At 49.8% G+C, this 21017-nt stretch overlaps 6 protein-coding genes across 7 annotated transcripts; 4 read left to right on the top strand and 2 right to left on the bottom strand.

Moving 5' to 3' along the window:
• The first annotated feature begins 12 nt into the window (after positions 1-12).
• Positions 13-1094, top strand: LOC9637650. Its single transcript, XM_002989696.2, has 4 exons — positions 13-236; positions 295-410; positions 462-649; positions 720-1094. Exons 1-4 carry the CDS (start codon positions 191-193, stop codon positions 883-885), a joined length of 516 nt encoding a protein of 171 aa, XP_002989742.1. The 5' UTR covers positions 13-190; the 3' UTR covers positions 886-1094.
• Positions 1095-3863: 2769 nt separating this feature from the next.
• On the top strand, positions 3864-5513 carry LOC9638115 (zinc finger HIT domain-containing protein 2). Its single transcript, XM_024663556.1, has 5 exons — positions 3864-3909; positions 3965-4037; positions 4087-4234; positions 4294-4344; positions 4403-5513. The coding sequence occupies exons 1-5, from the start codon at positions 3887-3889 to the stop codon at positions 5260-5262; spliced, it is 1155 nt and encodes a 384-aa protein (XP_024519324.1). The 5' UTR covers positions 3864-3886; the 3' UTR covers positions 5263-5513.
• A 207-nt stretch (positions 5514-5720) lies between these two features.
• LOC9638114 (zinc finger HIT domain-containing protein 2) lies at positions 5721-7993 on the top strand. 2 transcript variants are annotated; one of them, XR_002990841.1, is made up of 5 exons: positions 5721-6607; positions 6656-6788; positions 6848-6898; positions 6964-7809; positions 7854-7993. XR_002990841.1 is itself a non-coding variant. In XM_024663443.1 (4 exons), the coding sequence occupies exons 1-4, from the start codon at positions 6425-6427 to the stop codon at positions 7035-7037; spliced, it is 441 nt and encodes a 146-aa protein (XP_024519211.1). In that variant the 5' UTR covers positions 5721-6424; the 3' UTR covers positions 7038-7993. The 2 variants fall into 2 exon arrangements, 1 of the variants encoding a protein (XP_024519211.1); XM_024663443.1 differs by having other exon boundaries at positions 6964-7993.
• Positions 7994-8595: 602 nt separating this feature from the next.
• LOC9637649 lies at positions 8596-9518 on the top strand. The gene has a single exon (XM_024663508.1). The coding sequence runs from the start codon at positions 8720-8722 to the stop codon at positions 9437-9439; it is 720 nt and encodes a 239-aa protein (XP_024519276.1). The 5' UTR covers positions 8596-8719; the 3' UTR covers positions 9440-9518.
• A 2202-nt stretch (positions 9519-11720) lies between these two features.
• LOC9637648 (protein PIR) lies at positions 11721-17558 on the bottom strand. Its single transcript, XM_024663470.1, has 31 exons — positions 17439-17558; positions 17308-17380; positions 17161-17225; positions 17034-17111; positions 16835-16954; positions 16714-16784; positions 16568-16660; positions 16436-16505; positions 16326-16390; positions 16084-16279; positions 15880-16031; positions 15727-15820; positions 15457-15669; positions 15193-15404; positions 14997-15138; positions 14778-14943; positions 14649-14725; positions 14422-14592; positions 14290-14366; positions 14134-14236; positions 13961-14080; positions 13768-13911; positions 13574-13723; positions 13382-13525; positions 13235-13325; positions 13056-13183; positions 12788-12995; positions 12567-12739; positions 12266-12490; positions 12016-12202; positions 11721-11954 (listed from the first exon to the last, which is right to left on the bottom strand). The coding sequence occupies exons 1-31, from the start codon at positions 17478-17480 to the stop codon at positions 11881-11883; spliced, it is 3924 nt and encodes a 1307-aa protein (XP_024519238.1). The 5' UTR covers positions 17481-17558; the 3' UTR covers positions 11721-11880.
• Positions 17533-20772, bottom strand: LOC112342136 (probable sulfate transporter 3.3). Its single transcript, XM_024663471.1, has 13 exons — positions 20158-20772; positions 20048-20096; positions 19773-19983; positions 19541-19712; positions 19405-19470; positions 19210-19323; positions 19029-19145; positions 18822-18948; positions 18479-18765; positions 18204-18394; positions 18033-18109; positions 17903-17979; positions 17533-17833 (listed from the first exon to the last, which is right to left on the bottom strand). Exons 1-13 carry the CDS (start codon positions 20563-20565, stop codon positions 17621-17623), a joined length of 2109 nt encoding a protein of 702 aa, XP_024519239.1. The 5' UTR covers positions 20566-20772; the 3' UTR covers positions 17533-17620.
• Positions 20773-21017: the final 245 nt, after the last annotated feature.

Here is a 21017-nt window from a genome sequence, read left to right as displayed (position 1 = left end):
AGGCAGGATATTCCGGACTTGACACGAGTGCGGCTGCTGCATGCGACTAGCCGCCGGATATTCGCCATACTTTGCTTATCCTGTGCATCGGAAAATATCGAATGCGAGGTTCTGTTGTCCATCACCAGGGTTTTTTTTTGGGATTCCACTTCACTGCTCCTTCCTGACTTAGTGGAGATCTAACTCAGAGATGGGGTCTCTCATGGCTGGCTGGAACTCTCCTCGCACCAAGAAAAGTAAGTGATTTTTACTGCCGTATCGCCTTGTCCTCAGAAGCCGGGATGTTTTGGACAGGATTTGAGCGAAACTTGTCCCTCACCAAAGAGGAAATTGACTCCTACTGGCGTGTCAAGAAGGCGGATCAGAGCTCTCCCCAAGCTAGAACTCCAAATGTGCCAGCACTGAACCTCGTAAGCGTTTGGCTTTCGTTGTTTCGTGACTCCTAAGCTGTTGTCTAGCAGGCAAAGAAGACGATCCAGAAGAGCAGTACCTTTTCGAGCCAGGATGATGATCATATGGCGAGCGAGTGCGCCAGAATTCTTCAGCTTTCTCCGCACAAGGAAGTCCTCAAGAGCAAGACTTTCAACGGGCGCGAGGCGGAGGCCGAAGTTCATTCGGAGCTTCTAGTCGGCTCCGCTCCTGCCGCATGGTAACGCAACGTTGCCTCTCGAAAGGTTTCTTCTTGACTGGATGGATGTTTTGGTATCCTCTTCTTGCAGGTGGACAAAAACAGATCTGGCATTTCTTAATGAGCGACCGGTGCTGGAATCTGTGGTCGGCAGGGCCTCCCAGTTCAAGTATGAGTCGCAGTTTAAAGTCACGGAGGCACTCAAGACTGACGATCAATCTCATAGATCCGCTTCCAGCTCTACGTTTGTGTTCTAAAAGATTACGTTTCTTATAGAGCTGAGCTGTGTACATATTATATATACAGAAGTCCTCGTGTCAAGATTGAGGTTTTCTTGTTTTTAGAAAACTATCGCTCCAGGCTCATGCTCCTCGAGCCAGTCTCAGCGCCTCCACTCTGCAATATCTCTGCGATTATCTCCGGCTATTTATATGTAATAAATAATGAAAATATGACTCAAATGCAATTTCTAGAGACAATCCAAATCAACCAAGAGCTTCTGCAGCCTGTCGATATCGGAACCTGAGCTTTCTTTACTTTGCTCATACTTAACACGTTCAACCCTTGGGTTTAGCTTTCGGCGTTTCTTTCTTTTCTCTTCCTCCTCATCTTCATCTTCATCCACATCATTGCTACTACTCACCCCTTCATAGTAGCAAATTTTAGCATTGATCACCTTCTTCAACCCGTCTCTAGCAACATCGTCCCATCTCTTGGATATCTTAATCAAGCTAGCAATGTCGTCCCATGTCTTCTTACAATACAAGCTGCCATACTCCAAAAGTTCTTTCTCGAAAGGTTCTTTCTCCAAAAGTTTAAAATCACCATTTCTCACACGCTTTACTATACTCTCCACCATTTCCTCATTGCCCAGCCAAATTGCAACTTCAGCCAGTTCCTTGTTGTGACTATCATATACCAGTGCTCGTGACAGAAGTTCCGAGAAGAGCTGCGTCATCTTTTCATCCTTCTTCAAGCCAAACAGCCCTGCTGCTTTTTTCACTTCCACCACAGTATCTCTTAGCCCCTGGTCATTCACTTTCTTCACAGTGTTATGAAACTTCTCGTCCAGACCCAAGAGCAACACAAGCGCATCCGCACTCTCGATTTCCCTTAGCCCGCCATAGATTTGTTCGAAGTCAATATCCTTGATGAATCTCTTCTTTGCCAAGGCCATTGCAGCATCGTGACACCCTCGACACTCGAGCTCCACAACAAATGCCGCGACCCTTCTCAGAAAACTTCTCCTTCCTTCCTGCTGGAGTGCAGCCAGCTTTTCCATCTTTTTTGTTTCGCTGGAAATAGACTCATATCCTCCATTGGGCTTCTCTGCTTCTCGCTTCCACAAAACCTCTTGCTCTGTCAATGTCTTCTCCCAGAACTCTTCGATGCGAGGAAAGCTCGTCTCTCCCCACTTTTTGACTACCTGGACTAAGCAACTATTTGGAAGCGGGGGTGCGACACCCAAAATCTTCCATGCATCATCTTCACGTCCACACTTGACGAAGAAGCCCAGCAAACGTGCCAAGAACAAGCTGCTCTCGCAGACTCTCTCCTCCGCCAAGAGCTTCTGTGCAAAAAATACACCCGCCTCCTGCAAGCCATTCGCGTTCAGATGCTCGGCAAAGCTTACAATCCCGTGCTTCTTATCTTCCTCCTGCAAGAGCCCCTCAATCACCCCGCTGTAGCATTCATCCCATCCATACTTTTGTACCGTAGCAACCATATCCTGCGCTGCTGTTTCCATGAGCTCCAACCCCCACTTCTTCATGATCGAAAAGGCAGCATCGCGAAAGTCGTGCTTGATGCAAAACTCTAGCAGAATTTCATCGAAACTCGTATCCTGGGAGTTTGATAGAGCATCCACGTATCGCTCTAAATCCCCACTCGTCCGGCCAGGCTCACGCTTGTGCTGCTCCTCAAGCCAGTTCACTACACATCTGACTGGTTGTGTTGCGCACAGCGCCTCCATTCTGCAATCCTTGGGCCACACTACTAAGGCAGCAGTGTGATAAAATGAGGTTGTATAGCTGCCATTGTCGCCATAGTGTGTCACATTCTTATCTGGTGAGTTGCCAAAAGGATCATTCTCGTTGCTTTCGTCCCTCACAACCTGATCCTTTATAGACAGGCTACTACTTGTGAAGTGCTCGAGTTTTTTATCGTCTATCGCTGTCCAGTTCGTCACACTGTACAAGTCAGTCTCGCATACGTTATAAATCACGTTCGAGGTGCACGTCTGCTTGACGAGCATGCAGAGATAAACGTCGAGAAAGCTTTTGCAGCTCAGCACAAGCGCCGCCACAACCCTGTCGTGTCCCTTGAGCCCCGCAAAGCTCAAGCTGTTTTTCGAGTACTTGTGACCCAGCGGAATTGCGAGGATCGGTGACGAGGTGCCTTTCACATTCTCGGTCCATTCTTTCATTTGGCCTTGGACGCTCCCGAGAGCTGACAAGTAGTGTGGAACCTTGCAAGCATCCACATCCATGAACTTCCGCACCAGGCTAAACACCAGGCAGAGCCTTGTCCCGCTCGTCACCTCGGCCAGCTTGTGCTCGCAGTCGCAGAAGAAAGCCGTCTGGAAGTACCCCGTCCTCGAATCAGCACCAGAGAAATCAAAAGTGACACTTTTCTTCTTGCCGTGACGAATCTCCAGCTTACCGCCCTCGTGGCCGGACTGCGTTGGAAGCTGCAAGATCATCGTCGCAAACATGCCATCTTCCTTCTCAGTATCCCTGTGGAACTTGACGTGTCCACCCTGCTCATACAACAGCAGCGTATACAGTCTCACGTCCAACCCAAGCGCAGCCGCATCAATCCCCAGCTCCTCGATCACGGGACTGGCCATGGCGAGCACTACCTTCGAGAAAAAGTCTGGGATCTGTGGGCAACACACCTTGGATGCCTCCACTTGCCATGCGCCGCGCACGTCTGTGTCGAGCAAGGTTTCCTCGCCCTTTCCATAGGATGCTTGCTGCGCCACGGCCTTGAGCTTGAGAAAGCCATCGCCGGAGAGAGGGAGGGCGAGATCTCCAGCGCCCTCCACTCGCAAGGAGGTGGGCATGGCGAATCTGCTTCCATCAACCTTGCCTCCCGTGGCACACTTTCGGCGAGGAAGAGCAGACCACAGTACCTTTAGTAGTGACTGGTAGTCCATAGCAAAACCTAAAAAAACTGCCTCTATCTTAAACGCTTTTACTTGATGGGTTCGAATCCCATTCTCAGCATATTTGGGTTTTAGGGTTCTTGAGGAAGGAAATGGCGCGTCTAGTGTGTCGCATGTAAGGGCTCGTCTTTGCGATCGGTTTTGCTTACATTCTCGTTTTCTTCTCGCAGCTGCCAGAAGCAGTACGCGAATTACACATGCCCCCGCTGCAATCTTCGCTATTGCTCGCTCCAGTGTTACAAGGTGAGGATATCGTGGTGTTTCTGGTGTGACTGTTGATTCTTTCGGGCAGGGCCACAGTGTGCAATGCACGGAAGCCTTCTCTCGCGACAACGTTCTCGCGGAGATGAAGAATGTGGAGGTGTCCAAGGAGACGAAGCAAAAAATTCTGCAAGCATTGCAAAGGCAAAGCGAGGAAGGAAAGGAATCCATTAACGATGGTCTGGTAGCAAATTTTTCCCTGGATGGATAGAGTTTCTAACTTGGCATGGTGGCACAGAAGAGGAGGAGACTTCCATCTCGGACGAGACTTTGCAGAAATTAATTGCTGGTAAGTTCTTCGCGTGTTCTTCGATTCAGTCACTCACTCTTTCTTTTCTTCTTCCTAGGAGCCGAGGTCACAGTGGCTGATTTATCCTTGGCCGAACTAAAAGCGTTTAAACGAGCTGTGGCAAGCGGAGAGCTGTGCCACCTTATCGAGCCATGGGAGCCCTGGTGGCTAAAACCGGGTGCCAAATCCTTGACTCTCGGCTCTCAAGGTAACAGCCTCGTGCAACCGCTCGACTCGACGAGCAACGACGAACAAGAGAGTACTAGCGAAGCTCCTCTTCCTCCATCGCAAGCTCTACCGCCGCTAAGTCACCTCTCTAAACTTGATCCTTCGCCGCTACTCCCGGTGCACCTCATCGATCTCCTTTACAGCTACTGCTTCGTGATGCGGCTTTACAATGGCGAGTGGAAGGACAGTCCGCTGGACGCGGCCATGGATTTGCTAGCGACGTCCAAAGTTCTATCGCAGTCGGCTCAACCCGAGACGGTCACCGAGGTGATATGCTACTGCTCCGAGGCCGTGTGCTCGCCGGCTTTCAGGCACGCGGGTGGCAGCCAGCTCAGTCTGTTGCTCTGCGATGATACAGCGGCACTTCTCCGGATTGGAAGGCCCGCGGTGGTACGTGCCTTGGCAGATCTCCAACGAATGCTGGAAGCCTCCATCGACGAGTCCAAGAAGCTCAAGATGGTCGACACCAAGAAGGAGAGCAAGCTTCTCCAGGCGGCTTCCAGGAAAGCTTTCTTCCTTATGTGCTGGGCGAACCAACTTGGCGATGGCGTCGCTTGTTTAGCAGCTCTGGTGGAGACCGAGAAGGAGAGACGTGCCGAATCCACTGAGTCGACGGTGGCGACGGCGAGGACAACGACGAGGACGACGAGGACGACGACCAAAGCATTTTTGTCTGCCGCTGGCGATTGAGTGCTACTCGAAGCTCGGTCACTGTGTCAAGGTCTTCTTTTGTTGATCTGCCGTTCTCCGTGTGCGTAGCCGAAGTTTCATCAGGTGCATCGCAAAGTAAAGCAACCAAAAGCTCGCTCCCTCGCTCAATCAATCTTTTCGTTTCAAACAAGATCTAAGCTTTTTTCCACTACTTTTGCGTGTTTCTATTTTGTCGCTGGATCCAATTACCAAATGATAGATCATATCGAGACGAAAAAGTTTCTTTTTTCTCTTCTGCCTTTTCCGTGGTGGGATCCCCGTCCATTAAACTGCGAAAACGACGAGGTTTGAATTGAATCCAATAACATCAGAGGCATACATCAATCATCCCCTCATCTCGAAAGGATGGTGTTGACTTGCAAACCAATTTTTTTTTTACATCTTATAACTTCCATCCATATCGATCCGATCGAGCTCTTAAATGGAGGATCTTGCTAGCAGCGCCACTACCAACGCCACTACCAGCGCCGCCGCCGCGCCGCCAGGGCGGAGGGAAGGGAAGGAACAGTGGGCAAAACCGGCTTAAAACGCAGCTCATCACTTGATGCCCACTCTCTGCTTTTCCATAATTCGGACTGATCCCCTTCAACGCGGTCTTCTCGCTCAAATTCTTTCACCTCGAGGTGCGCCAGATGGGAGCAGGCGGAGATGGACGGCAGCTAGGGATCTAGAGCATCTAGGAGGCAAGATCATGAGGTATTGGAGATTCTTGGCAACTTCTTGTGGCCGGATCGCTTCTTCCAGTGCCTGGAGCTGAGGAGCAGCATAATATCGGATGTGGAGTACGTAGCGTTGAGATTGGAGCTGGAATCGCTCCATCCTATGTCGCAATCCATGCCGCGGTGTTCCCAAGCTTACAGTTGCAATCTAAGTGTGTTGGGACGTGCAACGTCCCGAGGATGTAATTTGCAGCTTGCTGCCGCACATGCGATCAAACACTCCTCCTTAACGGGATGTGGCTCACCCGTTAACTTGATCCAACTGTTGGCAGCTGTCGGATCAAGTCAGGTTCTTTTGGCAACTAATGTGCTCGCCCTACCCGGGAACTGCTTCTTCCTCGGATGAGAGACAGAGCGCGAGATAAGAATACAGATAGGTGTGCTTTGATCAGGAACTGAGGCACAGCTTCGCCACCAATATAATGGATGCAAATTGGTTTCCTAAAGATTTATGGATTCGTTGTCGTACGGCTCGATGGGAAGGAAATGGCGCGTCATCGGTTTTGCTTACATTCTCGTTTTCTTCTCGCAGCTGCCAGAAGCATTATGCGAATTACACGTGCCCCCGCTGCAATCTTCACTATTGCTCGCTCCAGTGTTACAAGGTGAGGGAATTCGTGGTGTTTCTGGTGTGACAGGGCCACAGTGTGCAGTGCACAGAAGCCTTCTCTCGCGACAACGTTCTCGCGGAGATGAAGAATGTGGAGGTGTCCAAGGAGACGAAGCAAAAAATTCTGCAAGCATTGCAAAGGCAAAGCGAGGAAGGAAAGGAATCCATTAACGATGGTCTGGCACCAGAGTTTTCCCTGGATGGATAGAGTTTCTAACTTGGCATGGTGGCACAGAAGAGGAGGAGACTTTCATCTCGGACGAGACCTTGCACAAATTAATTGCTGGTAAGTTCTTCGCGTGTTCTTCGATTCATTCACTCACTCTTTCTTTTCATTTTTCTTCTTCCTAGGAGCCGAGGTCACAGTGGCTGATTTATCCTTGGACGAACTAAAAGCGTTTCAACGAGCTGTGGCAAGCGGATAGCTGTGCCACCTTATCGAGCCATGGGAGCCCTGGTGGCTAAAACCGGGTGCCAAATCCTTGACTCTCGGCTCTCAAGGTAACAGTCTCCTGCAACCGCTCGACTCGACGAGCAAAGACGAACAAGTGAAGCTCCTCCTCCTCCATCGCAAGCTCTACCGCCGCTACGTCACCTCTCTAAACTTGATCCTTCGCCGCTACGCCCGGTGCACCTCATCGATCTCCTTTACAGCTACTGCTTCGTGATGCGGCTTTACAATGGCGAGTGGAAGGACAGTCCGCTGGACGCGGCCATGGATTTGCTAGCGACGTCCAAAGTTCTAGACGGTCACCGAGGTGATATGCTACTGCTCAGAGGCCGTGTGCTTGCCGGCTTTCAGGCACGCGGGTGGCAGCCAGCTCAGTCTGTTGCTCTGCGATGATACAGCGGCACTTCTCCGGATTGGAAGGCCCGCGGTGGTACGTGCCTTGGCCGATCTCCAACGAATGCTGGAAGCCTCCATCGACGAGTCCAAGAAGCTCAAGATGGTCGACACCAAGAAGGAGAGCAAGCTTCTCCAGGCGACTTCCAGGAAAGCTTTCGTCATTATGTGCTGGGCAAACCAACTTGGCGATGGCATCGCTTGTTTTGCAGCTCTGGTGGAGACCGAGAAGGAGAGACGTGCCGAATCCACTGAGTCGACGGTGGCGACGGCGACGACAACGACGAGGACGACGACCAAAGCAGTCTTGTCTGCCGCTGGCGATTGAATGCTACTCGAAGCTCGGTCACTGTGTCAAGGTCTTCTTTTGTTGATCTGCCGTTCTCCGTGTGCGTAGCCGAAGTTTCATCAGGTGCACCGCAAGGAAGCAACCAAAAGCTCGCTCCCTCGTTCGCGATTCATGTATCCTTGCGGAAAGTGGTAGAATCTTTTCGTTTCAAACAAGATCTAAGCTTTTCCCCACTACCTTTGCATGCTTCTATTTTGTCGCTGGGCTGCGCTGGATCCAATTACCAAATGATAGATCAATGAGAATTCTCGAGAGGTACTAGATTATCTTTTCCTGGTTCCTTTCTTACGAGACAAATAACTTTCTTTTTTCTCTCCTTGTATATTCTCCACAAATCCCGAGATGGTGCGCAGGTCTTGTTTGTCAAACACTTGGAGTGCACGAGCATCCTCCTCCCGCCCGCCATCTTTTGCAAGAATCTGTGCAAAAGAGATGACGCGCACGGAATCGCTGGAATATCCGCTCCGTCCAACGCATGCATGAGTTCATGCACGCACGTAATCCTCTTGGTGTTGACTTGGAAAACCATTTTTTTTTCTTTGTATCGATCGCTAATACATCTCATAACTTCCATCCATATCGATCCGATCGAGCTCTTAAATGGAGGATCTTCGCCGGCGCTAGCAGCGCCACCACCAGCGCCACCACCAGCGCCACCACCGCCGCCACCACCAGCTCCGCCGCCGCGCCGCCAGCGCGGAGAGAAGGAAGTTTCGTGGAAGGAACAGTGGGCAAAACCGGCTTAAAAACGCAGCTGATCACTCGCGTAGTGTTGTTAAGTCGCATTTCATCGCCTTGCGCTGTCGCAGTCTCACGCGCTATTCTAGCCAATCTTTATTTCTTTTCCTTCGCGAGGCGATTTGATTTGATCCGCTACTCCAAGGTTTTGGCCACCGCTCAGCGTCGATTCAGCCATGCGGCCTCCCCCGCTGAAGATCGCTGGTGGCAGCGATGACTCTTCCTCCAGCTCCAGAGATCCAAGGAATTCCAAGAACAAGGCTGTGTCCTCGCCCAGGCGCTCCAAGCCGCCGCTGCCGGGGGCTCGTCGCGGGCCGGTTATAATTCACACATACTCGCCCAAGGTGATCCAGACGAGCACGCAGGATTTCATGGAGCTCGTCCAGCGCCTGACGGGTTCCTCCGACACGCGCCTTCGCTGCAAGAAGACCATCTCCACGAAATCCACCAAGGTATCCTCCTCCTTCTCTTCCTCCTCCTCCAAGAAGTTTAAATCCAGGCTCGCGCATTCCAACGCCAGTGATGATCACCCAGGTGGTGTGTACAAGCCCACCAGGCCGAATCTGCCAGAAGAGATGGATGACGCTCCCCATAATGATGATCACTCCTCCTCTCAAGGATTGGCTGTGACGGACGATCTTAGTCTAGGATCCTTCAAAAGCCCTCTCCTCGCTAGCCATAGCAGCGACGAGCACATCAATTTGTCAGTAGGCACGGGGGATTCGATGAACGCGAGTCTGGCAGCCACTCCGGCGGGCGGATCACTGGGATGGTCGTCGCCAATCCCCACGCCAAACTTTCTCCTGCAGCACGACCTGTTCAAGGATTTGCCGCTCTTGTCGCCAGTCTTCTCGCCTGCATGGCCACACCAGGTCGGCCGCTACGCTAGCTCCTAGCTCGCTACGTGCTGGGTTCCGTCTCGAGAAATTTGTCTGTATAAATTGAAATCAAGGAAAATTTTCGTAGTCGATTGTTCGGGAAAGAAATGAAACGGAGAAAAAGGAAGCAGGAAAATGTAAACAAAATAGAAGCATGTTTGAAAAGGACTGTACAACTACTGTACATGTTCATCCGGCTCCATCACAAAAAAATAAAAATAAAAATAAAAATAATGGAGTTTTTGTTTCTTCTCGCTGGAGCCCTCTCAGCATCCTAGAGCTAAGCTAGCCTTTATTAACTTGCATGGCTGAAAAAAATTCCTCCTCTTCCTTCTCTTTTTTGTATTGAGTCCATAGGGATGGTGTGATGGTGAGGAGCTTTTGCTTGTGACGATTAGAATTCGTGGGTTTAGCAAAGCTTGGATGTGACGATTAGAATTCGTGGATGGAAGGGTTTAGCAAAGCTTGGATGCTTGAAGTAACTTGTGTGCTGCCTCAAGTTTATCTTCCTCGCCCGCTCAAACACGGGAGGGAGAGTGGACGCTCGTGCTAGATGCTGGTCTCTTAGTCAAAAACTCGTGATGAAAGGTGGTTACGTCAATATCGATTCCACAGCCGTCCACATAGAAGAACCTGCGCCTTTGACGCTCCCGCACTCGCTCCATAACCTGGGAACTAATACGGACAAGGGAGCCCATGTGTGTTGCCATACAATCCACTTATTTGTTATCTATGCCGTGAAAGGATCCTATGACTTGCTTCATCTGTTCCCTTCCATGGTTGCCTGCTGGCGCTCTTCTACATGTGGCTGCACGTCCCGACCGGCAGCACAGCATCTCAGCCTTTGCCGCTACGAGGATCCTGGCACTGGCCAGTTGCCGACATTGCTTGCTTCTCCAACATCCAGCGTTGATCGACATCATGTCACAGCTCCATCGTGTAAGCAAGAATCTCCAGTAGCAGCCGCGGCTGGACTCTCGGCGACCTTCCTTGCATGAATTTTCACTCTTTGGTTAGAGATATTCGATACTACCGTCCTGAAGGTTCACTGATCGCTTTTATTTATGCCATTCGCTCTCTCAGCCGTCAACTATTGCCGCGGTTGAGATCCAAGCCAAGACAATGGTGGAACTGCAGCAGCAAAGTGACGCCTTCGACGTGACCGAGATGGTGTGCCGGCTCTTCTATACATGCCTCCTACTACTATCTTCTGTCCTGTGTCAAGTATTAACAAGCATTGCTATGCTCCCAGCAAGGAGGTGGCTGATCGTAACCAGGGGCAGACGTTGCCGCCAGCCATGCCCATGCTTCACCTGGCACTCTCCTTCGTGCTCAACGTTACCTCCAGCTCGCAGGTGGTGCCACTTTCCTCGAGCGACATTGATATGTCCAAAGGATGATCTGAGTTTCTACACTGCGGCCATCCTAGCCGGCTGTAAAACACATTGATTTGCTCGACCATGGCTCTAACGACTGTGTAAAGCATTTGTCACCCCACAGGCTGGAGCAGCACTCCGCGGCAGTTCGAGACAAATCTGACAACCTGCATCCGAAGCAGATGACTATTTCATGAAACATGAAATAGTAGTTGCTGATCTTGACCGGACACTCGCTGCTGGAAGAGGCAAGGTCGGGCTCGTAGACAATGACACCGACCGCGTTGCGACCAAGTGCGAGGTGTGGATGATAAGCCTGCCAAAGGCAAAGCGAAGGCTGAGGTTGGAAAAGAGCTTCGTGAACTTGTTGGCCGCGGTGAGCTTGCAGGTGGAGGAGGAGCAGGAAGAGTGCAGCTGGATGCTGGACGACATCTGCTGCCGTGCAGCTTGGAGGCTACCAGATGCTCAAGCCGCTGCTGCCGGTCCTGAAAAACACGGGTGTCAATCTCCTACATTGTGGAGGTGTGTGCCTGATCTTGTTAAACCGACATGGTTCTACGGCAGGAGCTGCGCTACAGGAAGAATTTGGGGAGCTCCCATCTTTCCAAACCACGCCGACGGCGGATTCTCAATGCTGATTTCCCTCGGGGCTTCAAGCTGCCAGGTACGGATATCTAGAGCTCCACACCAAGCATGATAAATGTTTTGCAGATGCCTCGCGGGAGATTGAGCAGCACTTGTCGGAGCCGACCATAACACTGTGCCAAAACGTGACGGAGCCAGTGCTCGGCATGGCAGCGTGCCCGTGTCAGTTATAGCGCCGCGGACTTGGACGACAAGGCGTTATTGAGCTTGGTGTGCTGCTCCTACACCCACGGAACAAATACCACCTTGAGCGAGAGGGGCGGCGAGTGACAAGGCGATTGCTGTGGTCATTGGGAAATGTGAGCTGGGGCCTCTACTTCTCAAGATGGGAGAAGGATCTGATACATTTGCTTACGATTGCAATGCACTTACTGGTGCTATGAGCAGGAGTTGCAGGGGGGAGGCGAGCAGGAGATGCTTAACAAGCAGCTCGCCTGTTTAGGCCTGGGATAAGCCTCTTGCACTGCCTTGCTGGTGCTTAACTATGTTGTAGCTCTTGGAGCCTCGGCTCCCTGCCCTGGAAAGTTTTTCAAAAATTGCACTCAAACACAAAATCACTTTGCTATTGCTTACCTTTGAGAGGGAGCGAATCAAAGGCCGAAGGAGTGTTTGGATACTTGACCCTGTGCACGACGCTCCCGCTCTGCTTGATCATGGACGCCGACTTGTCTTCTTGAGGAGAGCGGGCTCTCAGTAGTGAGAATACGTGATTATTTAGACCCCTTGCTCTTCTTGCATTATCCAGAAAGTCCTCCAGCTCCTGCACAAAGCCATGCCATGATCGTAAACCTTTCACAAAAATAATCATACGAAGTAAAGATACCTGTCCATATGAAGGACCATACACTAGAGCTGGCTTCCTTGATCTGTCGTGATGGATGGCGGACTCGGCTTCTTCTACACTTAACAGATGATAAATGAAGTCCAATAGCTCAAAGCGTTGCTGCTGCCCAAGGAAGTATACAATAGCGCAGCCACCCCAAGCCACCGAGTCACCAAAACACTCAAAGTTGGGGCCGGCCTCGGCAAGTGACTCGCCACAAAACACCTGTGCATGCACTTCAGTTTACAGTGATCCTAACAGAACAGGAAAAGAAAAAAACACACAAAAGCATCAAGCTTACGAATTGAATGCCACTGTATATGCGATGGTACTCCTTGGATGTTGTGATTTCGATGAGCCCCGTCTTCGATGGGGAGCTCCATTTCTCCCGAAAGCTATCGAGTACAACGCTCAGATACGCCAGTGTGTACTCAAGGACGCTACCAGTTTGGATGTTTTTCATGTACAGCGAGCCTGTGATGAATATTAAGTTAGCGTTAGCAAGCTTGGACGACAACAAACCTGTAACTTCAGCTTGCTTCCCCATTGCAACGAACGTAGATGGCGACAAGCACAGTGGATGTGCTGCACACGCACTGGCGGCCTCTTTAAAAAGAGCCAGAAAGGGGCTATCTGTGGCGTCAGCAGCGTATCTCTGAAGGCCATTCGGTCCCGGAGCAATGCCCAGCCAAGGTGCTACTTGTACCATCTGACTCGTCTCGGTTTCTTTCTGCCAGAAAACAAAAAGCTTTGTCAAGAAAAAAGGAAGAAATGAAATGCAGCACCATACCATTGCCATATCCAGCAACGACATAAGGAAGAGCAACGTTCCAATTTCCTTCAGACATTCTATAAAGTTAACTTTCCCTTCGTAGCTTGTTACCCACTGAAGTTGCTCCTTCAGGATTTTCATTGCCCCTGCACAAAGAAACAAATATTATAACAACTCCAGCAAACTCAGTAGCTCACCCGCAACACCAGCTTCTGGAGTCGGGAGGTTTATAGCCTTGGGCATGGCTCCACGAAGATCACCAACACTGGAATCTAGAGACGACGTGATCTGTTCAAAGGCACACGCAATAAAACACTCGGATCAAATGAAAACCACACACTGACCTTTTGAGAAAGGTGATCCAACAAAGCTCGGATAAGCCAAGGTAGCGAGCGAGAACCCAGCAGCTTGACTATGCACAGCATGTGAGGCAATCCAAAGAACTTGCTGAAAAGATCGGTGTACATGGCATGTGCCATGTTCAAGTCCTAAGAAACAGAATGTCAACTCAACATCAAAACAATCAGCAACCTTACCGGAGTGCCACAAAGGAAACTGTAATCCGCGTGGGGAACTGGAGCACGTCGAAAGACTCGCTGGCAGGCCTTAGGTGACCTGATGAGCCTTAAGCTTGAGTTGCATAAAATGAAGTTCGGAACAACATCATTTTGAATCTCCGAGAATATCTAAGAAGGAAAATCATTTAGAAATCGAGTAGCATGAGCTCTACCTGCGATGCTAGTCTAGAAGAAAAGGACACCATTGAAATATTCTCCATCATTTCCTCCAGGATCAGATTGAATGGATCTAGAGTGAGCTGATCTGCAAGAAGGCAATGCGTAGCTCGGAGAATTTCAATTAAATGGTCGAGCTCCTGTGAAGTTGGTTAGGAACAACGTCACAAGTCGAAGTGTTAAACGTACCACAATGGTGCAGAGGTCATGGGATTCAAACCGCTCAAGTAAAAAGTCAAGATTTTCGCGGAAAATCTTGTTTAGTCGCTGCTCAATGAGAAAAGTAAGGTCTATGTCCCGTCCCAATATCTGTGTTCAACGTGAGCATGCCAACATATAGTTGAAAATGGACATTACAATACCTGAACTCGCCGCATCTGAAACAATGGCTCGTAACGTTTTGGAAATACCCGGAATTTGTCCTGAAGTTCGGAACTGGCGACGAACGTTGCATCAAGTTGCTTGCTGAACAGACGTGGTAAATTACGCAACAAATCTAACGCTGCCGGCACACACACCTTGAAGCCCGACTTTTGTAGTAGGAAAATATGTGCTCACTCAATTTAAAAACCAGCTGATCAAAGCACAAATCAACCTGTAACAGACGACGACTTGGCAGTAAATCCAGCGTGCTTGTGTAATCTACTTACCTCGGCCTCGACCTCATCGTATAGAAACCGTTGTTTGAGCCTACGGAGCGCATGCTCTGCAGAGTCATTATAAATATCAAATGGCACCAAGACGCTCTCGAGTAAAGCAGCATCTTGAGATTCTAGTATATAATCCACCAGCATCCACGGAAAAGAACACTCGATAGGAAACTGTAACATGCATTCAAAGAACCAGTAACGTCAGTAGAATACTTGACAGCGAGTACCTGTATTACACGAGAAGTCTCCAGATAAAACTCACGGAACCAGATAAATCCGAGATCGGTGACATGAAAAATCGTAGCTGAATTATCATGTTTTAGGAAGCATGCAGAGAATGAAATGCATAAATTCACCTTTGTAATCGAGGATGTAGGGGTAAAACGCCAGCTTGTTGAAGAACAAGTCGAGTTGTTTCATGTCGGCTGATGCGATCTCAGTTTCGTTACTTCCGAAAAATACTGCAGCTTTCTTGGGACTCCCAGAGATAAGTTCGTGGATCAGAAATTGCAGGCAATGAAGCTGAAAGGAGAAAAGTCAAATAGATTTAAAGAGAATGCCGAAAGGCTACAAACCTGGGCAGCCGTAGGAGCTGTAGCCCGAACCGTGATTGGAAATCTATCAGTTTCATCTTTCGTCTTCCTGAAAGATCCTTTCTCTTGATCACCATTACTATTTGTCCAGTCCGCTGCGATGGTCCTCATCTCAGTAACGATTCTAAGATCAAAACAACAATGCGCACCAGTTATTTTGATGTAATAATGTCCTTACCGAGATAGTTCTTTCTTTTTCTTCATGGAAGTTCGCAGCATCAAGGAAAGCTTGTTTTGCACAAAGTCTTGCAATTGCGAATGTATGACTTCGCACACTGTCTCGGCAACTTGAGTATCAACGTGCTCCAGCATGGAGCCAACACCCTTGATATAGCTTATCAGCTCCACCATAGCTTTCCTTTCTTCGGGGGAATAGTTGCAGCGTACAACCTTAAAACCAAACGCTCAAAACGTAGCATCTTAATCGACATGCCAGCCATACCTTCTCATAGTCTGTGACAACAGCTGAGACATCCTCGTCGTATGGAGTGGCTTCTTTTGAAGGTCTGGAGAACTTCCAAGCACACTGCTCCCACACGCGGCCTGTCCATTCACTAAGACACTGAAAGCCTTCAAGAATTGCCATGTAGACATCCTCCTTGATCTTGGTACTGAGAGCCTCGTCTACGTTTCTGGCACACTTTAGAAGTTGGAGCTGCAAAGAATAAAAAATGGTCGGAATATTACTCGACACATACAATGAGCTTCTTACCTTGTTTATCGCAGCAGCAAAATGCAAGCAGAACTCGTCATGAGCGAAGCGAATGGCAGGCATGTGATGTATGATCAGGTACTCTTTCTGATACGTTCTCCTCGTCAAGGCGACAAAAAGAAAATAAAAACATGGCCACCAGAGAAAGGATATTCTAAAGCTTCACGGGGAGCAAGTTCGTGGGGTGCAGGCAACGACGTCAGTCTGCTTTGAGCCGCAACTTTCCGAAAGTAAGGCGACAGTTCTTTCAGCATGCTTGCAGGCGAAAGGTGAAGATCTGGAAATGCGGGAATTACCGGATCACTCTAACAACAGAAACAAATCATTTATCAGAAGGAAACTGGAAATGAAATGTACCCGAAACACCCGGATGAGCCTGTTTATTTTGATCTTCTTGAATGTTGAGTCGCCTTCTTTCTCAGAGGAAATGGCGAGAACCACCAGAACGGGTAGCACCCTGAGCAATACATGCCTCTCGGAGTAAAGGACAACATGGTCGGACTCCAATGCATCCAGGCAGAAGTTGATCAAAACTTGAAGGAGGTCTTCCAAGCTGTTCAAGCTCATGTAAGAAAAACGGAAAGGCGAACAAAGCATACTTGTTCACTCGGAAAAGTTCTGCCTGTATATTAAGCAAGATGGCCCATCTTGTACTCAGGAAAATCTGCACAATTATAAACCTCAAGGTATGGAGAAAAAGTAGAGATACCTGCAGGTCATCCAGTTCTTCTCTCATGGAATCCGTATCCGGCCACTGGGTGCTTATTTGAGTGAACGTCCTGTGAAATCAAATAGTCCAGCGGCAGGGAAAAAGAAAGAACGCAATTAATAGTGATCTCACCTCTTGTACCACGAAAAATCATTTGGGATGCTTGCTTTTGCATTCTTCAAATGGTCGAGTTGCAAAAGAACATCGAGAAGCTTTAGAATACACCTGTATGCTTGGAAGTTGTGATGCAAAACGAAAAACAATGAAGTATCACATACCACATATGTGTCACGGTTGGACCATTAATTCTTCTCTCCGGCCGACAGAACTTTTGCATATTGCCTGCGAGCTGTGAAAATAATGAGCACTTACAGAAGCACTCGAAAAATCATATCATACTTTTGACGCGGCTGTTGTTTGCCAGCGCTGGATGTCACGTAAGCGACCGATCTCAATGTCGAGCACTTGGTACGTTTCCAGGTACAAATCTGCCTGGCTCTGTTTCATGGAGTCGGGGAGCTACCGATCCATTATAAGAAGAGAGCCAAGTGAGTCGAGCAAGTCGAGAGAGTCTTGGAACAAACTTTGCAATAGCTACCTGTGGAAGAGCCTTGACACAGCTGCGATACGTATAGAGGATAGAAACCATCTCGTTGCCTTGCTCCACCAGCACATTCTGTAAATCTCGATATAAGTAAGAAGTCGTCCAGAGAAAACCAACAAACCAGCTGATTGATCGACTTGGAGTCTTCCGTGAGTTGTAGCTGGTAAGCAGCAACATCCTCGTAATCTGCCAGGTTTTTTCATCGAGTGAGCGAGCGAGAGATCCATACTCCCTAGCTAGTACTAAGTAGAATGCGATCGTGTATTACCGAGAGGACTTTGAGACGCATTCTTGCCAGTGAGAAGCGTGACAGCAAGCCCTTGAATGTCCGGCTGGTTGCCCTGGAGCAGCGGCAAAGCTCTGTTTTCATCCATGGAATCACAAGGCGCTTGCGCTTACCTCCAAAGAAAATGTGGATAGCGCTGCCACCGCTTCCTCCATTCCGCGCCCTCCTGGAGCTCTCTCTCCCAGCCCTAGGAGCTAACAAGACTCACACGAAACTCTCTCTTCTGTATAGATCGGGCAAGGAATATACAGCGAATAAGTTATTGGGTGTTAAGTAGTGTACAGGCGAAAGGAGATCACAGGCCAAACTTTGGTATGATCTGGACGATAACATCGCACTCGCTGACGTCCTCGTGGTTGTCTACGTTATTGTCTCGTGGGAGCTGCATGGAGCAGTAGTGAACCGCGTCGTCCACAGTCAAGGAGATCCACCGCTGTCCCAAGATATCGACAAAGCCACCCCTGTGCAGCCTCTCAATCACTTCGGCTCCAGGATTCGCTAGAACTAGCTGCGCATTAGATGGAAATCCATGTCAAAAGAAAGACAAAAAGAAAGGTGATTCAACGAATCCCTCTACCTGAATGTCTGACGCCTTGAGCGCCCTGTGGATCTCCACAAAGGCGTGGATTCCCGACGTGTCGATGCTCATGACAGCTGAAACACGGCGTCCAATAGTGTTACATGCGCAAGAACAGAAAGAAGCTTACGAGAGAGATCGATTACGAGAAATCTGAGAGGCGAGGCCTTTGCGAGATTCGTCTCCTGCTCTATCCATCTTATGATCCTGAGAGCCACCATGAAAGAAACAAGCTTTGTCACTGTTCTCCCGTTTCAAAGGCTTGATCGAAAACACCGTACCTACGCGAAAGTGAATTTACCTTTCTCTGACGTAATTGGCATTGGAGAAGTAAATCGCGGCTTCGATGCGGACGACCAAGATCCCCGGTACTCGAATGGCCTGTGGATACTGCTCGATACTCCGATAGATGCTCGTCCCCGGAATCTTTCCCAGGATCGCAGCATGAGGCCTGGTGACGTGCAGCAGTACCTTGAGCACAGAGATGCCAACCTGCGAGCCATGGTCTCGATCGCGTTAGTTTCGGATAACGAGCATTCCTTTCTCAAACATGAGTTCTTCGGAACTCAAGCTTACCGCCACCGAAAGTCCCAGAGGGATGGAATGGAAGATAACACCGAAGAATGCTCCCATGCACGCCAGGAAGTCGATCTTGTCCACCTTCCATATCTCGTAAGCTGCGACCGGATCGATCAAGCCCACGAGCGCGCAGAAGATGATGACCGAGAGTATAACGTTGGGAGTGTAGTGGAAGAGCGGCGTGAGTGCCACAAGGGTCACCATGACTAGAGCCGACATGACAATGCTAGAAACCGGTGTCTTGCAGCCGGCGTTGTGGTTCACTGCGGTCCGGGACATCGCCGCTGCATCAACAATGAAAGTTATGCTTCGATCATGCGTAAAGATGCTCTAGTCTTACCAGATGATCCCATGCACGACAAGCAGGAGCCAATCAAGTTGATCATGCCGCTGGCGATCATCTCCTTGTTCCCATCAATGTGGTAGTTTTTAAGCGACGCAAACGTTCGGCCCACCAGGATGACTTGCTGCCAAGGCAAGCATGTTTCTCTGAATGAATTACTCAACACCAAGCCTCCGAGTTACCAAAGCGATTGACAAGAATTACCATGAGTCCCACGAGGCCAAGCACCATCCCAATCTTGACAGATTTGACGAGGAATGGGCCGTGGAAGGACAAGTAGCGTAGAGATGGCGGATTCAATCCCTTCCTCAAGTTCCCGACCTGTATATATAGAGTTTGCCCGAGGAGTTATACTACTACTACTGCTCGGGAAGGAAGAACTTACGATGCCAACGTTGTGGTGGTCGGCCCGCGTGAGGAAGACGATGAGCGTGGAGAGGGCGACGGATGTAACGGGGGCCACTGCCGACACCCAAAACAGACGCTTTTTTCGCTTGCTCTGCAAACAACGCCAGCTGACTTATATATGTGTCTTATATGTGATCGCCATCAAGATCATCGCACGCAAAGCCAAACTTACAATCACTCTGGCCGTCGTCAGCAGCGAGATGAAGAAGACGCCAAACACGATGGTCCTCCAGTTCCACTGCCCATCAAACGTTAAGACGAACAAGTTGAAGCTTCTCTAGGTAGGAGATCTCACAAGGAAAACCGACCTGGGAGGGGTGCTGGAAGATGGAGTGCACGACCGAGACGATATCAGACTTCCTGGTGAAGTGCGTGAGCCCGAGAATGCCTTTGAACTGCTGGAGCGCCACCACCAGCGACGCCCCCGACATGAAGCCCACGGTGGTGGCGTGGGAGAGGAAATCGATGACAAAGCCCAGCCTGACATGGTGCGAATGTGATCACCTATCGCAAGGAAGAAGAGCCCTACTTGTACTTTACCTGAAGAAGCCGAGCATCGCCTGGAACAAGCCGGCAAAGAAGACGGCCATGAAGGCGAGGCGGAGATGGTCCTCGACGCTCTCGTTGTGAGCGCCCAGCTCCGATCGCACCAGGCTTCCCAGCAGCAGCGCGAACACCGCCTCGGGACCCATGGCCACATCCTTGGAGCTCCCGAAGAGTGCGTAGATCACGGGCGGGACGACGCAAGTGTCTACAAGGACAAAAGCGATTATCAACTTTGGAGCATGACGAAGAGCTTGTGTGTGCTTTCTTACATAGCCCCAGCACTGCAGGCAGACCCGCGAGCCTTGCGTACGCGATTCCCTGTTTCCAGATCATCGGAGTGAAAGATTCAGAGTAGCTAGATAGAACTTAGAAGCTTTACTTGTGGGATGGAGAGGCTGGCGATGGTGATCCCGGCGATGAGATCGCTCTTGAAGTAGGCTTGCTTGTACTTGGGCAGCCACTCGAGGATGGGGAAGACGTACTGGGCAGCCATGGCGAGCTTGGTGACGGGTGGCTGGTTCTTGAAGTGGCGGAAGGGATCGTCCGGGAAGAGCGTCTCCCTGGACGCCGAAGACAATTTCCGGAACGCGCTCTTGCGCGGCGCTCGCTGCACCTCCTGCATGCTGTGCACATTGATGGAGCCCGGCTGCACGATGTATCGCTCCGACGAACCCGACACGATCCGGGACAAGGACTGTTCCACGCCTCCGCGGCTCTCCCCTGATCTGTTCTGGTAGCTCTCCAGCTGCCCAGCTTGTTGCTGCTCGTCAATCTTGTGCTCATCCATGGTCGCCAATTGGTGGTAAAAACACTATTGATCAAAGAACACAAACCTCTCGAGGTCTCTTGCTATAACTAGTTAGAAGAGAACCAATTGAGCTTAGAGCTCTAGCTTGGAGCTGAGAGGAATGATCTTTCAAAAGGCAAAATCATAGCGAGTCGAGACGAGGATCTTTTCCTTTATAGGCAGGGGATTCCAACGGGATTCCTATATCACCCAGAAATGCTGCCCGCATTCCCAGAATCGAGAAAGGGAGCGCCTAACTTAGCCTCCATTCTTTTTTCCAAGCTCACCCCCATTATACATATGATAGATTCACAAGGACCACCGAGACCCGCGTGGACCGCCACCTCGGCTCAAAGTGTGTACTTAAGTACACGCTCCACATATTTCTCTTCCAATATTCTCACGCATATTCGATCGATCATCTTTCTTTTCCTTGTTTTTCAGGTGGTTCT

This window comes from Selaginella moellendorffii, unplaced genomic scaffold (genome assembly GCF_000143415.4).
Source record: "Selaginella moellendorffii unplaced genomic scaffold, v1.0 SELMOscaffold_100, whole genome shotgun sequence".
NCBI lineage: Eukaryota > Viridiplantae > Streptophyta > Lycopodiopsida > Selaginellales > Selaginellaceae > Selaginella > Selaginella moellendorffii.
Note: the sequence above shows the minus strand (reverse complement) of the source record. Positions and strands in the feature narration are given on the sequence as shown.

Bases quoted from the DNA above. Each gene is read 5' to 3' on its own strand.
- LOC9637650 (XM_002989696.2), top strand. From the start codon at position 191: ATGGGGTCTCTCATGGCTGGCTGGAACTCTCCTCGCACCAAGAAAA. The intron at 411-461 runs GTAAGCGTTTGG...GTTGTCTAGCAG, and splicing joins ATGTGCCAGCACTGAACCTC to GCAAAGAAGACGATCCAGAA. The intron at 650-719 runs GTAACGCAACGT...CTCTTCTTGCAG, and splicing joins GGCTCCGCTCCTGCCGCATG to GTGGACAAAAACAGATCTGG.
- LOC9638114 (XM_024663443.1), top strand. From the start codon at position 6,425: ATGGATGCAAATTGGTTTCCTAAAGATTTATGGATTCGTTGTCGTACG. The intron at 6,608-6,655 runs GTGAGGGAATTC...CACAGTGTGCAG, and splicing joins GCTCGCTCCAGTGTTACAAG to TGCACAGAAGCCTTCTCTCG. The intron at 6,899-6,963 runs GTAAGTTCTTCG...TCTTCTTCCTAG, and splicing joins CTTGCACAAATTAATTGCTG to GAGCCGAGGTCACAGTGGCT.
- LOC9638115 (XM_024663556.1), top strand. From the start codon at position 3,887: ATGGCGCGTCTAGTGTGTCGCAT. The intron at 3,910-3,964 runs GTAAGGGCTCGT...TTCTTCTCGCAG, and splicing joins GCGCGTCTAGTGTGTCGCAT to CTGCCAGAAGCAGTACGCGA. The intron at 4,345-4,402 runs GTAAGTTCTTCG...TCTTCTTCCTAG, and splicing joins TTTGCAGAAATTAATTGCTG to GAGCCGAGGTCACAGTGGCT.
- LOC9637649 (XM_024663508.1), top strand. From the start codon at position 8,720: ATGCGGCCTCCCCCGCTGAAGATCGCTGGTGGCAGCGATGACTCTTCC.
- LOC9637648 (XM_024663470.1), bottom strand. From the start codon at position 17,480: ATGGAGGAAGCGGTGGCAGCGCTATCCACATTTTCTTTGGAG. The intron at 15,139-15,192 runs GTAAGGACATTA...TTTTGATCTTAG, and splicing joins AAAAAGAAAGAACTATCTCG to AATCGTTACTGAGATGAGGA. The intron at 13,326-13,381 runs GTCAGTGTGTGG...GCCTTTGAACAG, and splicing joins TGGATCACCTTTCTCAAAAG to ATCACGTCGTCTCTAGATTC.
- LOC112342136 (XM_024663471.1), bottom strand. From the start codon at position 20,565: ATGGATGAGCACAAGATTGACGAGCAGCAACAAGCTGGGCAGCTGGAG. The intron at 18,949-19,028 runs GTAATTCTTGTC...TTGCCTTGGCAG, and splicing joins TTGGCCTCGTGGGACTCATG to CAAGTCATCCTGGTGGGCCG. The intron at 17,980-18,032 runs GTAAGCTTCTTT...GCCGTGTTTCAG, and splicing joins TCTCGTAATCGATCTCTCTC to CTGTCATGAGCATCGACACG.